This window comes from Thermobia domestica, chromosome 12, assembly GCF_964235325.1.
Source record: "Thermobia domestica chromosome 12, izTheDome1.hap1.1, whole genome shotgun sequence".
Lineage (NCBI taxonomy): Eukaryota > Metazoa > Arthropoda > Insecta > Zygentoma > Lepismatidae > Thermobia > Thermobia domestica.
In genome coordinates, this window is record NC_137465.1 from 127,037,725 (window position 1) to 127,061,634 (window position 23,910).

The window sequence follows — 23,910 nt, forward strand, 5'->3', positions numbered from 1 at the left end:
GGAAAATAAGAACGATAAAAACTACAAAACATGGCAAAAGCAATACGTTTTCAAAAAGAATTTACTATACCGTAACATGTATTCACCAACACAATCGCGCACCTTGTTATGCATACCGAGGGTACTGCGTGATACGGTATTTAACGAGTTTCACAATAACTCTTTAGTACATCCTGGATACCTGAAATTATACTACCTCATTCGTAGCAAATACTTTATACCAAGTCTGAAAAACTGGTTACATCACAAAGTAAACTCATGCTTAGATTGTGGCTACTTTAAACGGAGTTGCCAACAAAACATTGACACAGTTCAAAGAATACCAACGGGTGACCTCTTCGATTGCTGGACCATAGATATATGTGGCAAACTTATGCCATCACAGGGTGATGAATACACACACTTTTATGTAGGTGTGGAACAAGTATCATCATTTACAGTCACTAAGCCTATAAAATCTCCTACTACAGATGCCTTCATAGATTTCATTACGACTGACATAATTATACCCTACGGCGTCATGCGCAGTTTACTTTTAGACCAGCAAACAAGTCACGTGAGCTCCAAATCAAAAGCATTTCTCAATTCTCTAGGCATTAAGGCCATATACGCGTTACCGAATTTGCATAAGTCCATAGGACAAGTAGAATTTGCAAACAGCCCTCAAATTTCTTACCAGACAGGACCACAAACAGTGGCCATTGCATTTACACAAGGCTACGGCTACAATTAATCACACTCCATTAACACAGTTTGGGGTTTCACCATTTCACATTTTATTTGGAAAGGAAGTGAGATTACCAATTCAGAACTTTCTTCATGATGATACACCTCCCACTGACATCAATGACAGGCTAGTTATGCTCAAAGAACTACGGGACCTATTAGAATTCAGGAGGGAACAATTTTTCCAGAAGCATAAAGAAAAAGAGGAAGCCAAAAACACCCCCACCCAATTCATTCCCGGTTCCCAAGTTCTTTTGAAAAGACTCAGCACAAAGAAGAATGAAAGTGGACCTCTGAGGCAACTTTATACAGGCCCACACACAGTTCTGAATAAACTTGATGAAAATTCATATCAGATTGATGTTGGAGGAAAAATAATTACTGTTGCAAAGAACAGACTTAAACTATACATTCCAGACACAGAGAAAAATACAGTTTTTGAAACTAAATATAACAAATACCTACGCGGCATCAAGGAATAGGCAGCAGACATGGCATACAACCCCACCCAAATCAAACTTATAGCCCAATCCACTCCCACAAAGCACGCAATCTCCGTTGCAGACAACTCATATAACTCCATTGCATCCTTTCCACGCGTTTTTTTTTTCTTTCAACCACATAGCTAAGACCATATTGTGATTATCTAAAACAGTAGTGCTCAAACAGTGTGTCGCTCCCTATGTTGTCTCATGCAGCAATAATTATCGTTTCACTATATTAAAGCATCATAGATGAGTTGTAAAGACACGCTGCATGTATCTTTTGACGATCCTTAAGTGCATGGTATAAAAGCGTATGGTCAGTAACGAAAAGTTGATCACCACTACTCCCGACCAAACTCACTGCCATTCATTGAGTGTCTCTCCTTAGCCCATCTAAATTGTTAACAAACAACCCTAAGGAGATTTAATATCTCAAACAGTCATGATTTTGCACTTTCAAAACGGTCTCGCAATAGGATTAGTGATTTACATTCACTCTATCCTTCATTCACATTTGACCCTTATCCTTTTCCTTCCCATTCATTAACAGACACACTCATGCAAGCTTGCCGCCTTTGTCTCCCACTCGCATGATTCACTTAATCCTCCCATGAAAATATACACTGCACCTTCAAATTGAATTCTCACAGAATGCAGTTTCCCCCCCCCCCCCAGTACTCCGCACATAACAACCCACGCAGCTGAGGTTTATGCGGATTGCTGATAACATCCAACACGTATAGCAGGACAACGAACTGTAAGGTTATAGGTATTCATATTCTGGAAAAAAATTCTCCTACGGTGAAAGGGTACTCCTACTCCCCACCCCCGGTATTTTGCCTTGAACCAAATCCAACATTTCAACATCACACTCCTTACATACACATAAAAAAAAAAAAGTAACGACATAGGCCGTCACTAACATGCGGGCCTACCCAGCAGGTGAACACTCGCGACCACCCCATAAGTTTTAGACCCATTCTATTAGGATAATTTACATATTAAATGCTCCTAATAATAATAGATTAAATTCATTTTACACTTTAGAACGAATATTGCATGACACAAATTACGTCCCGATGGATTTCATAAGTACCGAGTGAGAGACCGGGATACATCAATGACAGAGGCTAAGCCTCACGTATCTAACGTTTATGAATTGAACCAGCCTGAAAACAGACATATGCATCACGTTGCCTTTCAGGCATAAGTCACATTTTCAAAGAACAATAATAAAAACCAAAAATACTTTTAACTGGGGGAAAACGCCCCACCCCTTTCAGCCGATGTATTCAAATTGATAAAAGAGAATGTGCAAAGAAGAGGGAATGACTTATTGAGTGGGTCAAAAGCCCCCTCCCCAAATTGAATACCCATTCCTATCAACAGTTGTTTCACTTCAACTTACGGAAAAAAAAACTACCAAAACATAACTTCTTGTTCACTTTTCTCAGTCACACAAATAGAATGAAACATTGACCTTAGCAGGATTCTAAACCAAAAAAAAAAAGAAAAAAGACAGAAAAAGAAATAAAAGGCTGGGGTTGAATATAGACTAACACCCACCCTCAATGACCTCACATTACAGAGCACCGGATTACATTCAGCTATTTTACATACGCATGTCTTGTAAACGTTACGTACAACGCTGTGAAACTTACGCAGTTCGGCACTATCATTTACTTAAGAGGCTCTAATTGTGACGTCATCACTGACATCTATGCATGCATCCTTCTTTATCAAATATCTCATGGACAAAATAATCGCAGTCATTTTGAACAACGACTTCTTCCTTCTAACCATCTCGAACATCATTACCCATTCATTAAACTTCTTACAATTCAATTGGAGACATCTGTTCTTATAGACAAACATCACAAAATAAATATAAAATTCAACTCTCATCAGATAGAAGAAATGCGTTATTAACTACACCAGTTCATTAACAGAATGAAAATCCTATATCGTTTCTGAACGAAACTTTATTAAGACCTAATAGGAACGGCTGAAACCTCACAATCTCATTGTGGGTCATGTCGCCTTCAAGGCATCCGCTCCTTTCGTTTTTCCTGTGCCTGAAACCTAAATTCTCTTTTCAGAGAGATTTGGCCATGTCGATTTCCTAAGCGAAATCATGCACAGGAAGCTAGCATTTAGCTAATGAAATTCATGCAATATTGATAAAGTCACGTTCCAACATTAACTCCAATTCTCATAATGAAACCATAAAATTCAAATTTAACAAAAAGAAGAAAACATACCTATTCTAAATTGATGTCGTTGTGTTACTCAAATTGACACTGATATATTCTCACAAATCTGTGTCCTTTTATCAAGGCAATTTTTAACGCATTAGCTCCGTATATACGCCCTCGGCGACATAAATGACGAACAGATCAATAACAACATACACGTCAGACATAACGTCTACAAGGTAAAAATACGATTAAAATCGGCAAAACTATGTTTTCGGTAGGCAACAAATTGCTCCGTTGTAGATTACGCCAACCTTGAAATTTCATTGATAACTAGGCTGCAAATGACACACGTTTTCAGTTCATTCCAATTTCTTTTTATAAACAACTCTAAGGACAATTTATTATCTCATCGTTAACTAACGTTCATTTCAGTTTATCTCATACTTAACAAAAAAATAGACAGAAAAAATAAAGAGCAGAACTAACAAGAAAAATTGTGAAAGTAACAATTAGATAATCATCTTCAGTTCATCTGATAACAAGGAAGTTCGTTTGCAGTACTAAACTTAACACCTCATGTCTTTCGGGCAAAAAAGAGAAATTCCATAGGATTGTCTAGTACTTTAAAAACAATGCTGAATAATACAGAAAACTTTAAAAACGATTTACCCCGCAGCTACTAGTCCGCCTTGTTTTCATCATCCCATCTTCCGTCAACGAGAAACAAGAAAAAAAAAAAAAAAAAAAAAAAAAAAAAAAAAAAAAAAAAAGATCACGGACTCATTTCCTTCCCAGAACTAAACAACTACATGTCATTGAAAGTTCATACACAATATGAAGCATTTCAGTCTCTAACTTTTACCAGAGGTCATTTTCACAGCAACATTCTAATATTAGCACCAAGCAACTTACGCTGCCACACAAGAAGACATAGAACACCACAAGCTTCTCGATATACAGAATACACATAATAATAATAATAATAATAATAATAATAATAATAATAATAGCATTCATTAACGACAAAAGGTTACCTTCTCAGCAACCATGTCACTGTATTCAACCATTGTATGCATGGGAAACGTTAACACACCATTAAGATTTTCAATTTTATTGACATAACTATTTACTTTCCTTTTCGTTCTTTCATTGCATACTAATCCTCATTTTCTTTCAAACCCCAACTCTCCATGCAACTTTGGATCCGCAAGGAGTAGAAGTAACGATTGGGTTAGATTTCTTAAGAATACACCAAGCAATTACATATACCTCCTTAGCACCCCTCATTTATACCTTTGATATCCCTGTTATTGAAACCAACCAAGTGAACATAGATTGTTCTCCTGTCAACGGCTCAAAATTTTGTTTACCTTTACTTCAGATAATACAAGCGGCTAATAACTTTTCCCAGGACTTAAAGCAGGCTACATATAATTCGAAGTATGGGTTTATACCCAAACAAAATAAACAAAAAAGAGTTTTACTTCCCTTCTTAGGTAGTCTTTTAAAATGGAGTACAGGAGTAGCCACTGAATCAGATATAGCACGATTTCATTCCAATGAAGAAGAACTTAAGATACACGTTCAAAATCTGGAACAGAGAGAACAGTGCATTCCCAGTTGCAAAACGTGTCAAAACTCGTGTCCCGTCTGTCAAAAGAAACTAAGCAGGGATTCCAGGATGTTCAAACTGCTTTTAACAGAATAATTCGGGATGAAAAAACTATCCAGAACGACATTCTTTCGAATCGGCAACAAATGATCTCTTTTTTCGAATTATTTCTTAACTTAGATACATTACTTTTGAATAGTGTCCATCATTTACTAGAAGCAAGTATTTTTAATGACATTTATACAGCATGTAATGAAAATAGGATCCCGCCTCAATTACTACCACTCACCGTGCTGGAATCCGACCTTAAAAAACTAAATATCAAATTAGCCAAGAAAAATAAGCAAATTCACCCCTTATTCACATCTCATGCAGCTTATCAAATGATGGTGGCCTATTGTAACATTTCCCCATCGAAAGTATATCTCACCATCAATGTTCCGGTTATGCCCACAAATACACTTTATACGTTACACAAATTATTTGTATATCCTATTGGATTACCTAACGAAACATGTACACTGCATACAGATGTCAAATATGCATTATTCACATCCCGCACTATCTCCATGACAGCAGAAGCAATGCGGCATTGCAGTATCACTAGTAAACCATTCCTTTGCAAAGTACCCTCCATTTCACACCCTAATAACGACATAACCACGTGTCTACATAATTTTCGTTTTCCGAAGGTAACAGGCATATACAGGCAGGTCTGTCCTTTCATTTGTACACAAAATCAAACAGTCGTAATCACTCAATTCTCCAACAATGAATATATACTCACAAACCCACCGCATCCTTTAATCGTTGAAACCCACCAAGGCATACAACATGAACTAATTACGCCAAAAACAAATACCATAAGACTAACTTTACCCTGCGAACATAAACTCTTCTCAAAGGGGACACTACTTATTACACAAGATGATCTATGTGGTACTAATGAAATCATTATGAGACACATCTTAATGCATCACGCGTTGTCAATCAATGATTCCCTTTTTCAGCTCACCCCAGACAGACTCTTTACATATAAGACAAATCTAACCAATATCCCATTTCATTTTACTGACACTATTTCCACAATAAACGCCATAGAAGCAACAGACAATAATCCCTCCTGGAATAACTGGATACCTCCAGAGCTCTCTGATCCTATAACCACTAGTTTAACGACACTTCAATTCCTTTTAACCGTAACTAATTCAATTTTCCTCTTCCGGTTATATAACAAATTTAAACAACTGCAAACAATATCCACTACTACAGCTCCAGAACTAATCCCATTACAAAATATAAACTAACAGTTCTTTCTTAACTTTTTTTTACAGAAAATGGGTCGCAGTGCTATCCCAACTTCCGCATCCTATCCTTGCACTCTCTTATTCCGATTTCACATTAATTACAGTTACTCCCCTCTCTTTCCTACTATTAATCATTTTAGGGCTATGCTGTTATAAAAAATACCTAGCCCACAAAACCTACCAACAAGTTAGACAGCAGGTGGCTATCCCCCTTCAACAGGTGATAGAACCCCCTCTTCCCATCGCTAATCCGTACTATTCTCCACAACGAATTAGTAATTGTGTTTTATAATAAGTACCTATCCCCAGGTACCAGGAACACAGTACTGGCGAATCCATTCAAAAAAAAAAACCGAAACTTCAACATTTAATATTTTTGGTTCCTTCTATTTTTTTTACATTTGTCCTTTATGAACCTACCTCTAATCCACATATTAACCTTCTCTTAGCCCACAGATCTGTAATTTGCTGCATCTAAGTTTAATCCTTCTATATAACCCATTCACACGCATACCGACAAAATATATAAAAAAAAATATACAATTATAATTGCACTGGGAATTTGCTGTCATGTCTCTGCCTTGAATTGAGAAAAGCATGTCTTTTTTCTATCGCATACATCTGGTATAAAAACAATACCCCACCCACCTACACAACAAACAAACATACAAGCCTCTCCTTTATCTCATTCCTTTCACGTCATTCATCATACCTCTCATCCATTGATCCTCTCAAGCAATGATGCCTTCACCAGTAGCATCGAAGATGGCGCACAGTGGTTCGATTCTCCATGCTGGATTCTGCTTCCGTTGAAAGACGCAGACATCTCCTCAAGCAACATCGAGGACCGCACAAGATGGTGCACATTGGTTCGATTCCCCATAGTGGATTCTGTTTCCGTTGAACGACGCAGACATCTTCTCAAGCAACATCGAGGGCCGCACAGGATGGTGCACATTGGTTCGATTCTCCATGCTGGATTCTGCTTCCGTTCCATTCTCCATGCTGGATGACGCAGACGTCTCCTCCAAAACTCCAAAGAAGATGGTTCCCACACCCATTCAACCTACTGCCAAGGTCGTGTAGTGGTTTCTCATACAAACAGACTTGCCAATGGACTATCATGGTACTTCAAGACAACAACGGGTTGATATACTCCTTCCTCAGGCGGAGTGTATTAAAGAAGAGGAAGTCCAGGTGACGAGCACCCGGAAATTTTCACCCCCAATGGATGACAGTCTATCCCCCCTTTCAGCGGACTGGAGGACTGGGTCATGCCATATTCTTGTGTTCTTGCAAATTGTGATGCAGTGTAGAACATCGCTATACAGTGATACAGTACGATGTTGTGATTGTGATTCCTATTCTCGTTTATTCCTTTACGAATTCTTCTTTTTTTATTCTTTTTTTTTTATAACATGATTCACATTTTTTTGAACCTAATACATTATGTGATAGTGTTAAGTAGCTCACTGCCAGGACAGATTTAAAGAAAAAAAAATTATGAAAAAAAAAATATGGATAAGACAGACACACACTAAACGGTGTTGTTCGAATCCTGTACTATTTCAGTGGGGGAATGTGTTGGGAAACAGATTTAAAGAAAAAAAAAACAAATGGATAAGATAATCTGTGGTTAAATGAATTTTAAAAAAGATGAACTATTAAAATGTTTTGTTCAAATAACTTGGCCTAAGGGACAAGATAAACAAAAGAACAAGGCCTCTTAATTGTGAAAACCATGATAAAGTGGGGGATATAAGGAGAATCCAGGCTGGCTAAAGGACGGAAGCAGCCAAAGACGAAGGAAAAGTTATTCAGCCATGTGGGTGAGAGGATTCCACCTAACATTCATGTAAGACCTTTTTTCTCTTTGTAAAATCTAAGTTAGAGAAGAATCTGAGCCAAGTAAGGTCTCTCGTGTATAATATTTTGTGTTTACAAAATTTTCTTTATTTCAATGTAATTTTATTGTGTTTTTGCATTTTCATATACTCTCTCTCAGTGTTAATAAAGTTGCTTGCTCAAGTATAAAACCTGGTTCTTTTACTTACTTCCTCAGAGAAGAGATAAGAACCATTATTTTTAAATTGACTTTAGTAGAATACTGACTACCGATACTCAAGAATTGTTGATTTACCATTTTTATTAATCAATACAAAACGATAATCATACCTGTTGTTCTGTATGGTTGCGAAACATGGTCACTTACTCTGAGGGAAGGACATAGACTGAAAGTATTTGAGAACAAGATCCTGAGAAGAATATTCGGACCCAAGAGGAACGGGAAGGGGGAATGGCGGAAACTTCATAACGAGGAACTACATAATTTATACGGTTTACCCAACATTGTTAGGGTCGTCAAGTCTAGGAGGCTTAGGTAGGCGGGTCATGTAGCTAGAATGGAAGAAAGTAGAAACGCTTTCAAAGTCTTGACTGGAAAACCAATCGGAAAACGACCATTCGGAAGACCTAGGCGCAGATGGGAGGACAATATTAAGATGGATCTCGCAGAGATTGGAATACAAAGTAGAAACTGGATGCAGTTAGCTAAGAATAGAAGTCAGTGGAGAGCTTTTGTGAACGTGGCATTGAACCTCCGAGTTCCATAGGCCATAGAGTTAGTTAGTTAGTTATATATATACAGGGGTTTGACAAAAAAATCTAAAAACACTTCATACAGGACACGTAAGTTTGGCCCTCCACTGCACAACGCGTGTTGCGGTTGTCGATCGTTTTTTTGTTTTCAATGTGTCATGTGGACCTTCCTCTCCCGTCAGCAGTAACCCATTCACCTGTGAGTGTCGTGGTATGAAAGTGGTGCGGTAAAATGGGCGACCTGACAGACTTCCAAAGAGGCATGATCGTTGGTGCCCGTCTGGTTGGAGCTTCAGTGGCAACAGTGGCGAACATTGTGGGGGTATCGAAAGGCACTGTGTCCAATGTCTCCAGGGCATATACAATTCATGGGCAAACGACGTCTGCAAAGCACAACTGTGGTCGAAAGACAATCCTGTCAGATAGGGACCGGAGGGCATTAAAACGGATTGTAGCAGCTAAAAAGAAGACCACTGCAATGAAAATTACGTTTGAACTCAATGCCGGCCTACAGAACTTGGTTTCATTGGAAACAGTGCGACGGGAACTTCATAAAATGAAAATTCATGGCAGGGCCTCTATCGCCAAACCCCTGGTCACAGCAGTAAATGCGAAGAGGCGTATCCAGTGGTGCAAGGACCACAAGGCGTGAACTCATGAGCTGTGGAAACACGTAATGTGGTCCGATGAATCGACCTTCATCTTGTTTCCAACAACCGGTCGTGTTTACGTATGGAGAACACCGTCGCAGACCTATGATAGAGAGTGTCTGCTCCCAACTGTAAAGCATGGGGGTGGTTCTGTTACAGTATGGGCAGTGATATCGTTTTCCGCAGATCCCATCATAATCCTGCATGGAATGAAGAATGCTAAGGCGTATGAAGCAATTTTGGGGGACCAGGTTCCACCCATGGCTCAAATATTGTTCCCTGAAGGTGATCGCATCTACCAAGATGATTTGGCACCTTGTCACGCTGCAAAAACGGTGAAATCATGGTTTGAGGAGCATGACCAGGAGCTATCACACCTCCCCTGGGTCCCACAATCACCAGATCTGAACACTATTGAGCCATTGTGTTCTGAGTTAGAAAGGCGTATTCGGTCTCATTATCCTCCACCAGCATCCCTAAAGGAACTGGAGCATGTTTTGGAGGAACAATGGTACAAAATTCCACACACCACGATTCAGGAGCTGTGTACGTTCATTCCCAAGCTGTTTTGGACGAAAATGAGGCTCCACACCATACTAGGTATGATTTTCACACTTTTACAAACGTTTTAGATTTTTTGTCAACCCCTGTATATATATGAACTAATGTGTTAATGAACTATGCCGACAAACTTTAAAACGTGATTCCTCACATCAAAATAAGAGAAAAAGTTCATATAAGTGCATAGTTTCAGAGCTAGGGCTGTCCAAAATCTCGAAAAAGCCAAATTTCAACAGACCCTATATCGAATTCCAGACACTGTGGATGGTTTTACTTATCAAAGTAAAGGAAGCCACGCATACACAATCCAAAAGTACATATTTCGTCAGTTTTCAATGGGTATACAGGGTATTCACTACAGGGTGTGATTCTTAGATATGCTCTCAATAGAGTTTTCAGATATACCCTGATTTCAAGGAGGGTCCAAAGGAGGCAGAAGGTAAATCTTGACAACAATGGACATCCAATGCTTCGGAGGGAAGTCGGAGTTTTAGGAACCGGCAGTCCATGTTTTTTTGTGTTCAGAATAATGTGTGATGCGATGTATTTCGTCACGGTATATATCACGCTTTCTTCACATATAAGCGTGAAAGAAAACATTGCAGCATGCGTTTACAGAGTACGAGAAACCATGCTGCTGACGATCCTTAACACTTCCGACATCGTGCCAAAGAATTCTGTGTTCACAACTATCAAGGCTTATCCTTTGACTACTTTGGACCAATCATAAAGTTAAGGCATACCTCAGAATTCGGTTGATAGCATGTTTGGGAATTTCACCTTGTATGGAATTCTCTGCACACCCATGAAAATTAATGAAATATGCATTTTTGGATTGCGTGTGCGTGGCTTCTTTACGCTGGTAAGGACCACCATCCACAGTTTCTGTTATTCGAAACAGGGCCTATTTAAATTTGGCTTTTTCGCGATTTTGAACAGTCCTAGCTCTGAAACTATGCACTTTTCCCCACAGGTCCATATGAACTTTTTCTCTTATTTTGATGTAAAGAATCACCTCTTACAGTTTGTCGGTATAGTTCATTAACACCCTATATACATATTCAAATACAAAAAATGTGAACGACAAAACTTAAATAATAATAATACACAAAAAGGCGTATAAAGATTTTATATCTCATGACACGTACTTGTGAGGTACACTCAGTTACATAAACTGGACTATTCAAATGATTTACTTTACTTCTATTAGAATTTTCATTGTTCCTGAACATGAAGTAGGGCTAATACATATACGACAATACACACAGACATATAAGTACTAACAAAAAAGTCGCAGCGAGATACAAATACTGACAAACATTGTGCATTTTAGTATTCTAGATTATAAAAGTATTTTATATTTAGTATTTGTATGTAGAATACTAAAAAGCTTAAAATATATAAAACGATAATCATACCTGTTGTTCTGTATGGTTGCGAAACATGGTCGCTTACTCTGAGGGAAGAACATAGACTGAGAGTATTTGAGAACAAGATACTGAGAAGAATATTCGGACCCAAGAGGAACGGGAATGGGGAATGGCGGAAACTTCTTAACGAGGATCTACATAATTTATACGGTTTACCCAACATTGTTAGGGTCGTCAAGTCTAGGAGGCTTAGGTGGGAAGGTCATGTAGCTAGAATGGAGGAAAGTAGAAACGCTTTCAAAGTCTTGACTGGAAGACCAATCGGAAAACGACCATTCGGAAGACCTAGGCGCAGATGGGAGGACAATATTAAGATGGATCTCGCAGAGATTGGAATACAAAGTAGAAACTGGATCCAATTAGCCAAGGATAGAAGTTAGTGGAGAGCTTTTGTGAACGCGGCATTGAACCTCCGAGTTCCATAGGCCATAGAGTTAGTTAGTTATGTAGAATACTAAATCCAGAATATTTTTATAATCTAGAACACTAAAATCCACATGAGATTTCCAATTATGATCACGTTACTGGATTTTCTCTTAAGATTTTTCATGTGCTCATCAACTTTGTTGATTTCTTTTGCTGCATTCTCAAGGGTTTTTTTTTTTTTCTTTCTTTTTCTTCAGTTCTTCCAACTCTGCAGCTGCTTTCTTTCGAACGATTTTTCTTTGCCTCAGTTGTTGTCCGCTTCCTTCTGCGAGTCTCTTTCCATTTGGTATTTGCATTTCTTGCTGCCTGAATTAACACCTTAGTGGAACATGACAGCGTCATGTACTATTCTCTGCGAAACTAAAGACTCTTCGTATAGATTATCCACAAGAAACTCCTTATTCAATGAGAAGGTGCGTTCTGCTTTCAGCGGAAGCGTTTCCGTGTGATAACACTAGAATTTTCTTAACGAACGCTGAAAAGTTGCTGGTGTTAGTGTTACCAAGAATGAAGTACCACAAGTGATCTAAACGATCCTTAGTCATGTCAAGATTCTTCATTCTTGTGATAACTGAATCTTGAGTACAAATATCACTGTAGAGTCGTTTTACCTCAGTAGCAGGGCCGGACAAATGATGATTCTCTACAAGCACTTCCAATGCTGTGGTTATTTGATCCTCCTTAAAACTTATTTAAAACTAAATCGGAAGAGAGGCATGCAGCACTATAAGTCAGTCGGTATTTCAGTAGATTTACGCAGAATCTTCTTACAAAATCCTGGTAAAACATACAAACAATCCCTCCGAAAACGAAGGATATCCAATTCAGGTGACTTCTCTGATTTTAATGCTGTAAGTGTTGCAAATCCAACATCGATCTGCTTAGCCGAACACTGATCCTTACTACCATCTTCTATGCAATTAGGTCTTCAGAACTTGTTGCTTCAATCACAATGGACTTTTTAACAAATTTAATCATAAGGGACTTCAGAAGTTTAAGTATTTCTCTATAAAGAAAAGGAATCATTAGTGAGTCTGACAAATTTCGTAAGAAACGGTTGAATATCTGCAGCAGCGGTTTGGAAGAAAGCTAATTTAGCTCCAAGCAAAGAATCTTTCAGACACGATTTAACAATTTTAAAGTTGTCACAAGGTAGTTCTAGATTACTACTTGAAACTGATTCAACATACTTTAAGTGTGGTAACAATCGCTGAGCTCTGTATACTACATTCACGTTTTCTATAAAAATGAGTACTTGTTAGAAAAAATTATCTTATTAAATTAACAAACATAACAAAAATATTCACAGAAATTACCTGAAAAAAAATTAAAACAAATAACAAACATCACAAAAGACACACGGAACACCAAACTGCACTGAAAATGAAATACGAAGGAAATGGAACAGAAGTTTTAAATCTAACTAATGTAGGTACGCAGTATATTATACATACATAGTTAGGCTCTAACTTATCGCTACATTAAAATCAACAAGCCCAGAATAGGTGTTATTTAGGATTTTATTGGAGGTCACCGGTTGCAATAGCCCAGCTACATTCCTGGACATGAGAGTCATTTTTTAACGTGGGGATCAGAAACCATGAGCTCCAAACGCAAGGGTTGCCATATCCTTTCAAAAGTCCTTTATTGTATGATGACTTCTGTTGTAGCGAAAACTTGTTATCCAGACATTGTGCAGATAAAATGTAAAAGCAATGAAATAAACCCAACTTTACCAAAAATTTCCAGAATATACAGAAAATTCCCTGACTTCTCCAGAAATTATAAAATTTCCTGACTTTTCCATGTTTTCCAGACTAGTAGGCACCCTGCATTAATATGAATGTACAGGAAATTTCAAAACATGAGAGCCTTCTCTCACACCACTACCAAAAGGGCAACCCATCCCAGTTAGAACGGTAGTTGGTGGTTGTTGCCAGATGTCCGATGTCAATTAGGTAGAAGAAGAAAGAAAAAAGAAAGGAAAACAAGTGAAAAATAAAGACATAATGTTATTACTTTTTGTGATAGATTTAACATAGCATTATTGTTGCAATTATTATTATTATATAGGGGTGTCTACAGGCGAGTTTTAGGTGCTAGTTGCACCCGTAAGATTATTATTTTATTTTTTGAAAGACAACATATTTCGTTGAAAGTAGCACAATCGGTTTAATTATACCTTAATGATGCCTTTAAGAACGTTACCTATAAAGGAGAACTTAGCATTTTAAAATAATTAATTGTCATAGCCAAGAATGCATTCTCTTTTAATTGAAAGAGAAAAATTGACGAGAGAGACATAAGGAAATCTAGATTGATTTTGTATAGATAGAAATTGGCACTGGTTGCCACGTTAAATAGCCTCCTTATTTGGGATGTAAATTAGTATGGGTACTCTTATCCATATTCTTCCTTTTCCGGGGGGGATCCACTATTGCTTATTTTGGGTGTAACGGTAAATTTGGGGAATGATTGCGCCCAAGCACTTGGAGGATGGGTACCACTATTATTATTAGTATTAGTAGCTGAAAGTTACTACAAACTCCCTGGAGATACAGCCTATGAATGTGTATGGCCAGGCAGCCAGCTTTTAGTAGGTGATCCCGATGGCAGAATTTTCTTTGTCTTTCTGAGATGAGCTTTAGTAAGTCTAAAATTTTCTGCAGAAGAAACACTTGTGATTGTTAAAAATACGCTTTACGCGACGTAAAAAACAGTTCAAACTATATTTATGCGAGTCGTCCGTGCATTTAAGATATCTACACATAGCAGGCAAGTTTTACACTTTTCTGTTGGCAATATTTTCCTTCATCTGGCAATTTTTCTGCACAGGTGCGGCAAATTTTCTGCGATCACATCACAGATCGCGGTATGTTCTGCTATGGGGTAGGTGATGTCAGTACATGACTTCCATCGCCTTTATTTGTGGATCTCCTAGACTAGACTCACCACCTTTTAATTATTTTTAAAGAAAGCCCTCCACTTGTCTCAAAATGTGAAGTAAATAACGAAAATTGTGCCTGGAAATCAAAGTCAGAACCACGAATATGATAAGCGTGTGCAATAGCTATTTTACTGTTATTACTATTAGCGTTACTACTTTTACTACTACTAACAACAATAATAATAATTATTATTATTTCAACATTAATATATGTGTGATCAAAATATAGTAAACCCTTACCTTTCTTGTTTATGAGCTATCATCATCACTCTCACCATCTAAAGAATCTGTTACTTGTACACAGATTTCAATCCTTTCATCAAAAATAGATTGAAAAGTTTCGTAGCTTCCTTCAATGCTTTCTATATGTTTGATATAATTTATCCACTTTTCGGGCGTCACATGAATGCAGGACTCCTTAAGAAGTTGTATTACTTCCCCCACTGGTCGTTTCCTTAAATTTTGAGACGAAACCCTACCCTTCAGTTCTGACCACACCATTTCGATGGAGTGACGCAATGGTAGGGTGGTAAACGTAGCACAATATGCCCATATTTTGCGGCTAATTCGTCCACCGCATATTTCTTTTTTCTGTCGGTAACAGAAGTGTTCTTTCCTATAACTTCAAGGAGGACGGGAATTATAGGAACAAGATTAGGAATGGGGATATTATGCAAGGTCATATAGTTAAGAATTTGACTTTTCTTCCAGGAAGAGGTTGACTTTGGATTGAGAACACGACTGGGATACGGGGCATTGTCCATAACAATTACAGATAGTGTCTCACGGCGTTTCAATAGTTTCTCCTCAAACCAATTCTCAAAGATACCTGCATTCATGATATCATGGTAATCTGCAGGAGCATCAGCCATTGTTTTGTGAGTTACTAGAAGCGCATCGTCAATAAAGCCTGAACGCCCCCCGCAATGTAGAATAACAATTCTATCACCTTTATTCCCAGAACTCTTTCCAGCACAATTGTCCGAATCGTCTGTTCAGTTCTTCATCCGACAGTTCTTCATCAAACCACGTTTCGTTGAGGTAAAGTAAAATCGCTCAAATATGGGAGGGATAATTCAACAAGTCCTTCCAGTTGACCTGCTGAAAAAGAAAGCGATGTTGCAATTGTCACCCTCTTGCTTACTAATTCTACAGTAGTCTTCGCATGAAAGACAGTGCATGTGTACTTTTTGCTTTTCAAGTATTATTATGTCTAGTCTTTTCGTTCATTTTGTTTTCCTTGTATCCTCCTCCTTCCGCCTCCCTTAGCTTAAAGTTCATAATTGTGGGACCTTAAACTGAGATATTTCATTTCAGTTCAATTTGGATATATTGTAATGAAAAAAGAAATCAATAATTAGTTTCATGATGTGTGCTTATTTTACTCTTAAATATAGCATATTGTTAATATTGTGTAACTTCCATAACGATAACGCTTGTACGAACCAAACATGTTTAGTGGTTCGCCCCTTTCCTTCCCCCCCCCCCCATAAGGCATCAGTGCCGCAAAAGCCCGATGAGAAAAAAGTATAATCTTTCTTTGCCACCCCAGAAATCCATCCTTGACCGCCCATGTCCGTACTATTATATCGAATTCCTTTAATGATGTGTATTATTATTATTATTATTATTACATAATGTAGCCATCGATAAAATAAGTTTAGCGATGGCAACAACTTTTCATCTCGACAACAAACACTTATTTGGAGTGTTATTCATGAGGGCGGTTAGGGTAAATTTTCTGCTTGAGTACAAAGGAAGCCGATTGGGGACCAATAGAACGTTTCGACTATACACATCTGCATAACCCTGAGCACGAAGATTATTGATACTATATGGTGATTCACTACGAATACATTTTTTCACCGAAGATTTATATTTAAAACCTATACTTCGTAGCAGGCGATAAACTGTAGTGCGTTGGTATGGAACCTTGTATTCGGTGTCAGCTGTCTTAAGTCTCGTTGCTTCAATTAGCGCTTCCGTTGCGGGAGATATGCCTTCCTTATAAAATTCAAAAACTGTACGACGCAACAAATCACGAGTGAAATCATCAATTTTGTCGAATTGAAGCTTTTGTTTTACAATTTTCTTTTTAGTTGCTGTTTAATAGTTTTTCACATTAATTTTCCCACAAATTCTTTTTATAGTACTAATGCTAACAACAGTCGCCTGCGTTAATAACTTAAGTTTTTGGAACTTAAGACATCACCATTATCGATGACACTTAATTTAAAAAAAAAAAATCACTAACATTACTGTTTGCTTACCCAACTTTCCTCCCCTCCCAACTACAACATTATCTTCTTTCGTCGAAGTTCTTGGCGAAGTAGGCCCGGGCTCCGGATTTTTATCCAAATGTTGCTCGTTACGAGTGTTATTGTTTATTGTGTGCGCAAGGAAAGGTGGCTTCTGACAGTTCGATAGAGCACGTGGAGTACTGGAGGCGCTCTGCCGTGTCGTGACAAAACGCTGTAACTTTGGCGGAGCAGTTTTGCGAAAATGAGCCGTAAAGTTTTCATCCGAAAATGTGATTTGTATCGTGTAGAACCAGTGTAACTAGGCAATAATGGTCAACCAATCAATTTTCACCAAATTTAATCACACAACATGCATTTACGTAACATTACATGTAACCACGTGTTTCCAAAGTCAAGATACACTGGTTCTACACGATACAGATCACATTTTCTGATGAAAACTTTACGGCTCTTTTTCGCAAAACTTCTCCGCCAAAGTTACAGCGTTTTGTCACGACACGGCAGCGCTGTTGCCAGAGGCTCCGCAACAGAGACAGCAGCTCTGGTGACATTTAACAAGTCGTCTCAACTACCGACAACAGTGCGGTCAGTGACCTTCGTTGCCTAGCAACAGCGTGAAATACTGCTGTGATTGGCGAACAATCCTCCCTCTCGACTTATTTACAACATATGCACCTCACTGTCAGAGACCACCTTTCAGTAACTCGATAATAACCACGGTCGGAAAAACAATTACATTGTAGCGAATAATAACCGAACACACTAACACAAAGAGTGATTTAAGACTGAAAGAAAACTAGAGAAAAGAGAACATTTGGCAATTTCTTTTTCTGTTTCTAACCAAGAGTCACCTCTTGTTTTCTTAGATTTATGGCCTGTTGACAAGGGTCAGAACCATGTGGATGATCTGCGAATTCCTGGTACTAGGGTTTTCTTGATCTGAAACCATGTGTACCATGGGTGTGTAGCTCGAAGACGTGCTGCATATTCGCCATAAATCTGGCCACCATGAAACAAAATTCTACTTCATAGCTTCTAACTATTTAGCCATCGATTTGATCTCGATGCCGTCACTTCTAGAAATAGTGACTTACACTAATCGATTCTTCACACGAAATTATGTAGGAATCTTGGGAAAACTTTTGGAAAAAAACATGACCCAGATAAGTTCTGTTTAAATTATTTTCTTCATTTTGAATATGGAAATGTATTTTCATAGTTGAATGGGGAGCTAGTTTTCTTGTATATGTAAGGATATCGTACTAATTGGCAATGCTAATATAAACCTGATCAACGTTTCTTCAGTGACTGACGAAATATTGCACCCGCTGGGTTAATGATAGATTCTTTTCTCTCATCGTAATCAGCCGCACAGTAGTGCAGGCATCCGTAAACTTCTACGCCTTTAAATTATTTCTCACTTCGTCTTCTATCATACGTGTTTCTGTTGTTTCCCAAAAATCTGAACCCTAAAAAAAAATGTTGGAAATTGACATCACAGAACATGAGTATCATTTACAGATATATTTTTGTATATACCTAAAATGTTCTATCCTATTTAGGTCGGCGTACATTTATAAAACTTACGGAAGAAATATGTACAGTAGCGTTGTTTTTTCTTCACAAGAGCAATAGGTAATCAAAATATAGGGAATCTTATCTTTGACATGCATAATAATGTTCCAAAATGTATGCTTGTAATCACGTAATACTGCATACAGAAGCCACGACGAACTCAAGTGTTACATGAAAGCAATGGTCCAGTACAAAGTAATGTCTTATTTTTTTCTTATATGCAAGAGACTTTAAATGTACAGAAAAATATAGTGTTTTAGTGATATCCTAATTTACGTATATACCACTATCATTGACGTGGCTGTTTCCTACAGGCGCAACCCAGCGCAAGCCCACCAACTTAACCCTGCCCTGACTCATTCATGCTATTTAGTGGCCACCTACATTTTAATTGTAGTTTTATGGTATGTGCCCAGACGCTGTACGTGGGCCTTCATAAAGTGAATTTGGGTATTTGTGTCGCAGTAGGCCTATCATATTAAGACTTAGGTTACGTTAGTTTAGTGTCAGTTACGTTTTACATTCCTGGATATACTCTGCGGCACTTACCCGTGAATCTGCATTGAGGAATACAACTTCTCTCTTAAGAAACAGTTTTTAAAGATAATAACAATGAATATCCTGGTGAAGGAAGTGAATGTATTATTAATGCCAGTATGCTGACCTAAAATCCACATAAAGAAAAAAATTAAAAGTACAAGGATTCTAATACTGAAAGATGCGTAAACGAAACGGAAAATTATTGTTATATTGCGCAGACTAACTTACATATCTGTAATATACTTACACAGCAGCTATTGGTTTATTCTGAAGCACATTACGATCTCCTCCACCGAATTCTACGACAGAAGTTCGGTTAACAAAGTTTGTAAGTGTTGATTGTTTTTTCTCTTTCGACAAGCTCAATGACTTTTTACTGCTTCGCGCAGGAACAAATGCCATTACGATATTTTACTATTACTGCACATTCAGCATGATAGATTAAGAACACTTTATATTCCTGTTTATTAAGTTACGATGCATTAATATAATGTTTCCAAATACTACATTATACCACTTAATGATTCACACTTTTCTCAAACTATCCCGCCATTATAAATAAAAACGCAAGGCGTTCGTCAATTGAAATTGCGGTTTGAGTGACTCGTATATTGAAAAAGAATCAAGTGATTCGTTCTTCCCAGAAATGAATCGTTCTTCTGATAAATCATTATTAGACTATCAAAACATAAAACTATGCTTGCAAAAAACGCTTTTCAAACAAAATCAAAAAAGCTTTTTCTCTGTGCTGCTTGAGACAATTCAAACATTTCTACCCGTTTTTAAATGGTAAAAAAGACATCAAAACAATAAACAATTGTTTTATTTTGATTGATTTATTAATGACACACACATGATACACATTTAATTGATTTATTACGATGAGGTGTGTAATGTTTCACCTTGAAATGATACATTTATTCTTTGAGACGAGTAAAACACGGGAATCCAGTGCCCTGTTTTTTAGTACTTCTTTAAATAATCACGTTAGTTCATAACGTTTTCGTTCGTGGGTTAAAATTAAAATGGGGTCACATTTACTCTTTTCTTAAATCTGATTGGTTTATTGTAACAATGACTAATCATACATCATCAAGACAACAATGAGAAGCTATTTATTGAAAGAAAACACAAAAATGTATGTATAGTATTTTATTTCACCTTAAAAGGATATGTTTATTCTTTGAGACGACTAAAACACAGAAATCTAGGACCCTATTAGTATTCTTTAAATATTCACAACTTTTCATGTTTTCGTTAGTGGAATAAAATAAAATAAAAATGACGTCACATTTACTCTTAGCTTAAACACGTTCATTTCATTTTCACGATTGGTTCATTGTAATAAGGGGCCGCGGTGGCTCAGTGGTAGAGCGTTCAATTCTAGTGCATGTGGTCCTCGGCTCCACCTCAGCTCGCGCCAAGTGAAATTTGTGGTGGACAAACACTGTGTGTGTGTGGTTTCTCGGTGTTTTCCCGTTTTCTCCCACTTTCTTTATTTCTCATCATCACCGTCTCCTTTAGCCTAGCTGGCATAACTGTGGGACGTAAATATTTCATTTCTAATCTTTTTTATTGCAATATTGGTTAATCATATACATCCAATCCAACGAGACAACAATGAGAACGAAACATTGTTATTGGTTTGAGCGGTTTTTTAAGCGCCCAGCGTTTTGTTGCTCAGATCAATCCAGTAAGTGCTTAGTTGATGAAAACAGCGTTGCCAGATTTTTTTATCTAAATTGTTCCGAATCTTTTCGAACAGGTTCCACTGAGTGCAAGAATTTTCAAAACAAAGTTTTTAAGCCAAATTTTGAAGAAATAATAATTTCCAAACTAAAATTTTCATACTGAAAGCTTTCAACTGAAAAAAATCAAATCAATTTTTTCGAACATAAAATTTCCAAATCAAAATTTTCGAACAAAATATTTTCAAATTGAAAACAAAACCAAAATTTTCAAACTAAAGTTATTTGAAACAAAAGAAAAGAACAGTTAGTGTTCGGGAAATGGGTTTTAAGAAATATAGAAGATATTGATTTTTTTTAGCTAGATATATTTTAACTAAAAGTATTCGCTTTTTCTCGTACGATACGTAGGTTTATAAAGATTGTAAGCGCCGAATGTTGAATAACGAATAAGCTGAAGGTATAATTTTTCAGTCTTGCAGACTTATCCTCTAAGAAAAAAGAAAAGAAGCGAAATGTTGCTTTACATATTGATATGAATTTGTTTTCCTGAAACAAAGAAAAAATGTAATATTTTCCATAAGTAGAAGCTTTGCTTTGTATATACTGAAACACAAACAAACTATTTGCTGAGCAAAACAATATATTCACATAAAAAACTACATGCGTGTTACAGTTTCGCCAACTAACATTTTGGCTTCATCAGACACTATGAGATACATGAGACACGTGCAGTCTTATATACACACAAGAGCTGAGACATCTTGCTTCTGATTGGCTCCTGGCAGCAGCCAATCCCCTTCAAGTATTCTAATTTGTATTGCCCTATACGGAGGCTTCCTATCTTTTGTAAATTACACATACATAGAAAGGACGATCTTAGCACAAATAATCTAAACTAACAATTAATTGACATAAATAACTAAATAATTATATAAAAAATATAAATAAATAAATAAAAAAATATACACATAAATAAATAAATATATAAATAAACAGATAAACATACAATACGCTTAAAAAGACGACACACACATACAGTATATACACATACACTATACAACCAACTATATATCTATATATAGAGTTGTAAAAAAACTGTTTTTTTCTGTGAAGTTTTTTTCAATAAAAAACATCGTTCTTTTTCATGTTTTTTTTCAAATGTCTGTTTTTTTTCTGGCAACTATTATTTATTGATTTACGTTGCAGATTATTGAAATAATCAACAGAACTTGAGTCGAAGCCCTCGTAACTTACAAATCTTTTGTTTCTTTATACGTATATACTAGCAAAATTGTGTGATTATTCCTTTCGGCCCCAGGTCATTTTTGGCGTTTTCCTACATTTCCAGTTAGTGACTTATTGCTCAAAAACCATTCATTCGATTGATATGGTTAAGGCCTTGTTTTTTAGAAAATAGATGTGACTATTTTTTGGTGTAAGTTGCATTGCAGTGTTGCCAATGGGTAGGAAATTATTGAGGGAAATGTAGGGGTGAAAATTTACAAAAAAATCCCTAACCGAATTTCAATTTTTTTTTGTATCTAGTACCACTCCTGCTATATGGGTTCAAATCACCAAAAAGAATCTTTGGTGTGTTGACAAGGTACAGTGAAATCCTGTAGTCGCTTGCTTCCATCCAAAGAGAGAAAGAAAAAATTCTGTCATACACATGAAATTTTGACACTTTTTACGCCTCACAAGCAAAAATCAAATATGCCGGGGCTACAACTTCTCTAATTATCCTATTGAAACTTTCTATGATGCGTTCTGTAGGGCAAAGAGAAAGCTTTCAGGTAGTGATACGTTTGTTTCAATGTAGCCAGTAAGAGGGTAATATTAGAGGGGAAAAGTGAATTTTTTCCGAATTTTTCACCTAAAGGCGGGAATTAATTGTTTTGGCCGGAAACACTGCCATCAGACAGACGAACGCTATCTAAAAATAAACCTTAGTACTCCAAGAATATATCCTACAAGTATCATGGCGATATATAACAAAGTAAGCATGAAATTAAAAAAAAATCTCATTCTACCTCAGAAATTCACCATTTTCTTACCACTTACAGAACATGGTTTATTATAAACCTCAACTGTACTTCCCCTAATTATTCTAGTGAAACTTTTTATGGTGCACTGCTTAGGCTAAGAATGAGGCTCCTAGACACTGCTACGTTTGTTCGAATGTAGCCAACAAGAAGGAAATAATAGAAATAAAAAAGGGAATTTTTTCCAAAATTTGCCCCTAAAATCTGGAATTAAAATTTTCTGTATCTGGCAACACTGCTATCAGACACACACAAACTATCTTAAAATAAGATTTGGTATCCCTCTAATATATCTTACAAGTAGTATGACATCTAATAAAGTAAGCATGTCAATAAAAAATATCTCATTCTACCTTTAAAAAAATCACAGTTATCTTCCCAATTAGAGAACAAGGTCTACTGTAAACCTCAACTGTACTTCCCCTAATTATCCTATTGAAACTTTCTATAGTGCGTTGTGTAGAGCAAAGACGAGACTTCCAGATACTGGTACGTTTGGTCCGATATAGCGAACAAGAGGGAAATAATAGAGACAAAACAGATATTTTTTCCAAAATTTCCCCCTAAAATCTGCAATTAAAATTTTCTGTATCTGGTAATACTGCTACCAGACAGACGTAAACTATCTTAAATTAAACATTGGTACACCACTAATATATTCTACAAGTGTTATGACGATATTTAAGGACAAAACTTCTAATTACCAAAAATATATTACGGTAAACAGAAAAGTAGGGAAAAATTAGAAAAATCAAGGGTTAGAACCTAAATATGAATTCTTCGTGCGTTACCTAATTATCCCATTGTAACGATCTGAACTTGCGTTTCTTAAGTAAGGACAAATGTTCGATTGGCGTAAGT

General features: G+C 36.9%; 1 protein-coding gene across 2 annotated transcripts in view; it reads right to left on the bottom strand.

Annotated features, from left to right (window-relative positions):
• Positions 1-19,916, bottom strand: part of LOC145666633 (uncharacterized) — a 156,914-nt gene extending 136,998 nt beyond the window's left edge. For both annotated transcript variants that reach the window (XM_081734073.1, XM_081734072.1), the window contains exon 1: positions 19,564-19,916. In XM_081734073.1, the coding sequence (XP_081590199.1) occupies positions 19,564-19,718 (155 nt within the window). In that variant the 5' untranslated portion in view covers positions 19,719-19,916. The remainder of the gene's footprint in view (positions 1-19,563) is intronic.
• Positions 19,917-23,910: the final 3,994 nt, after the last annotated feature.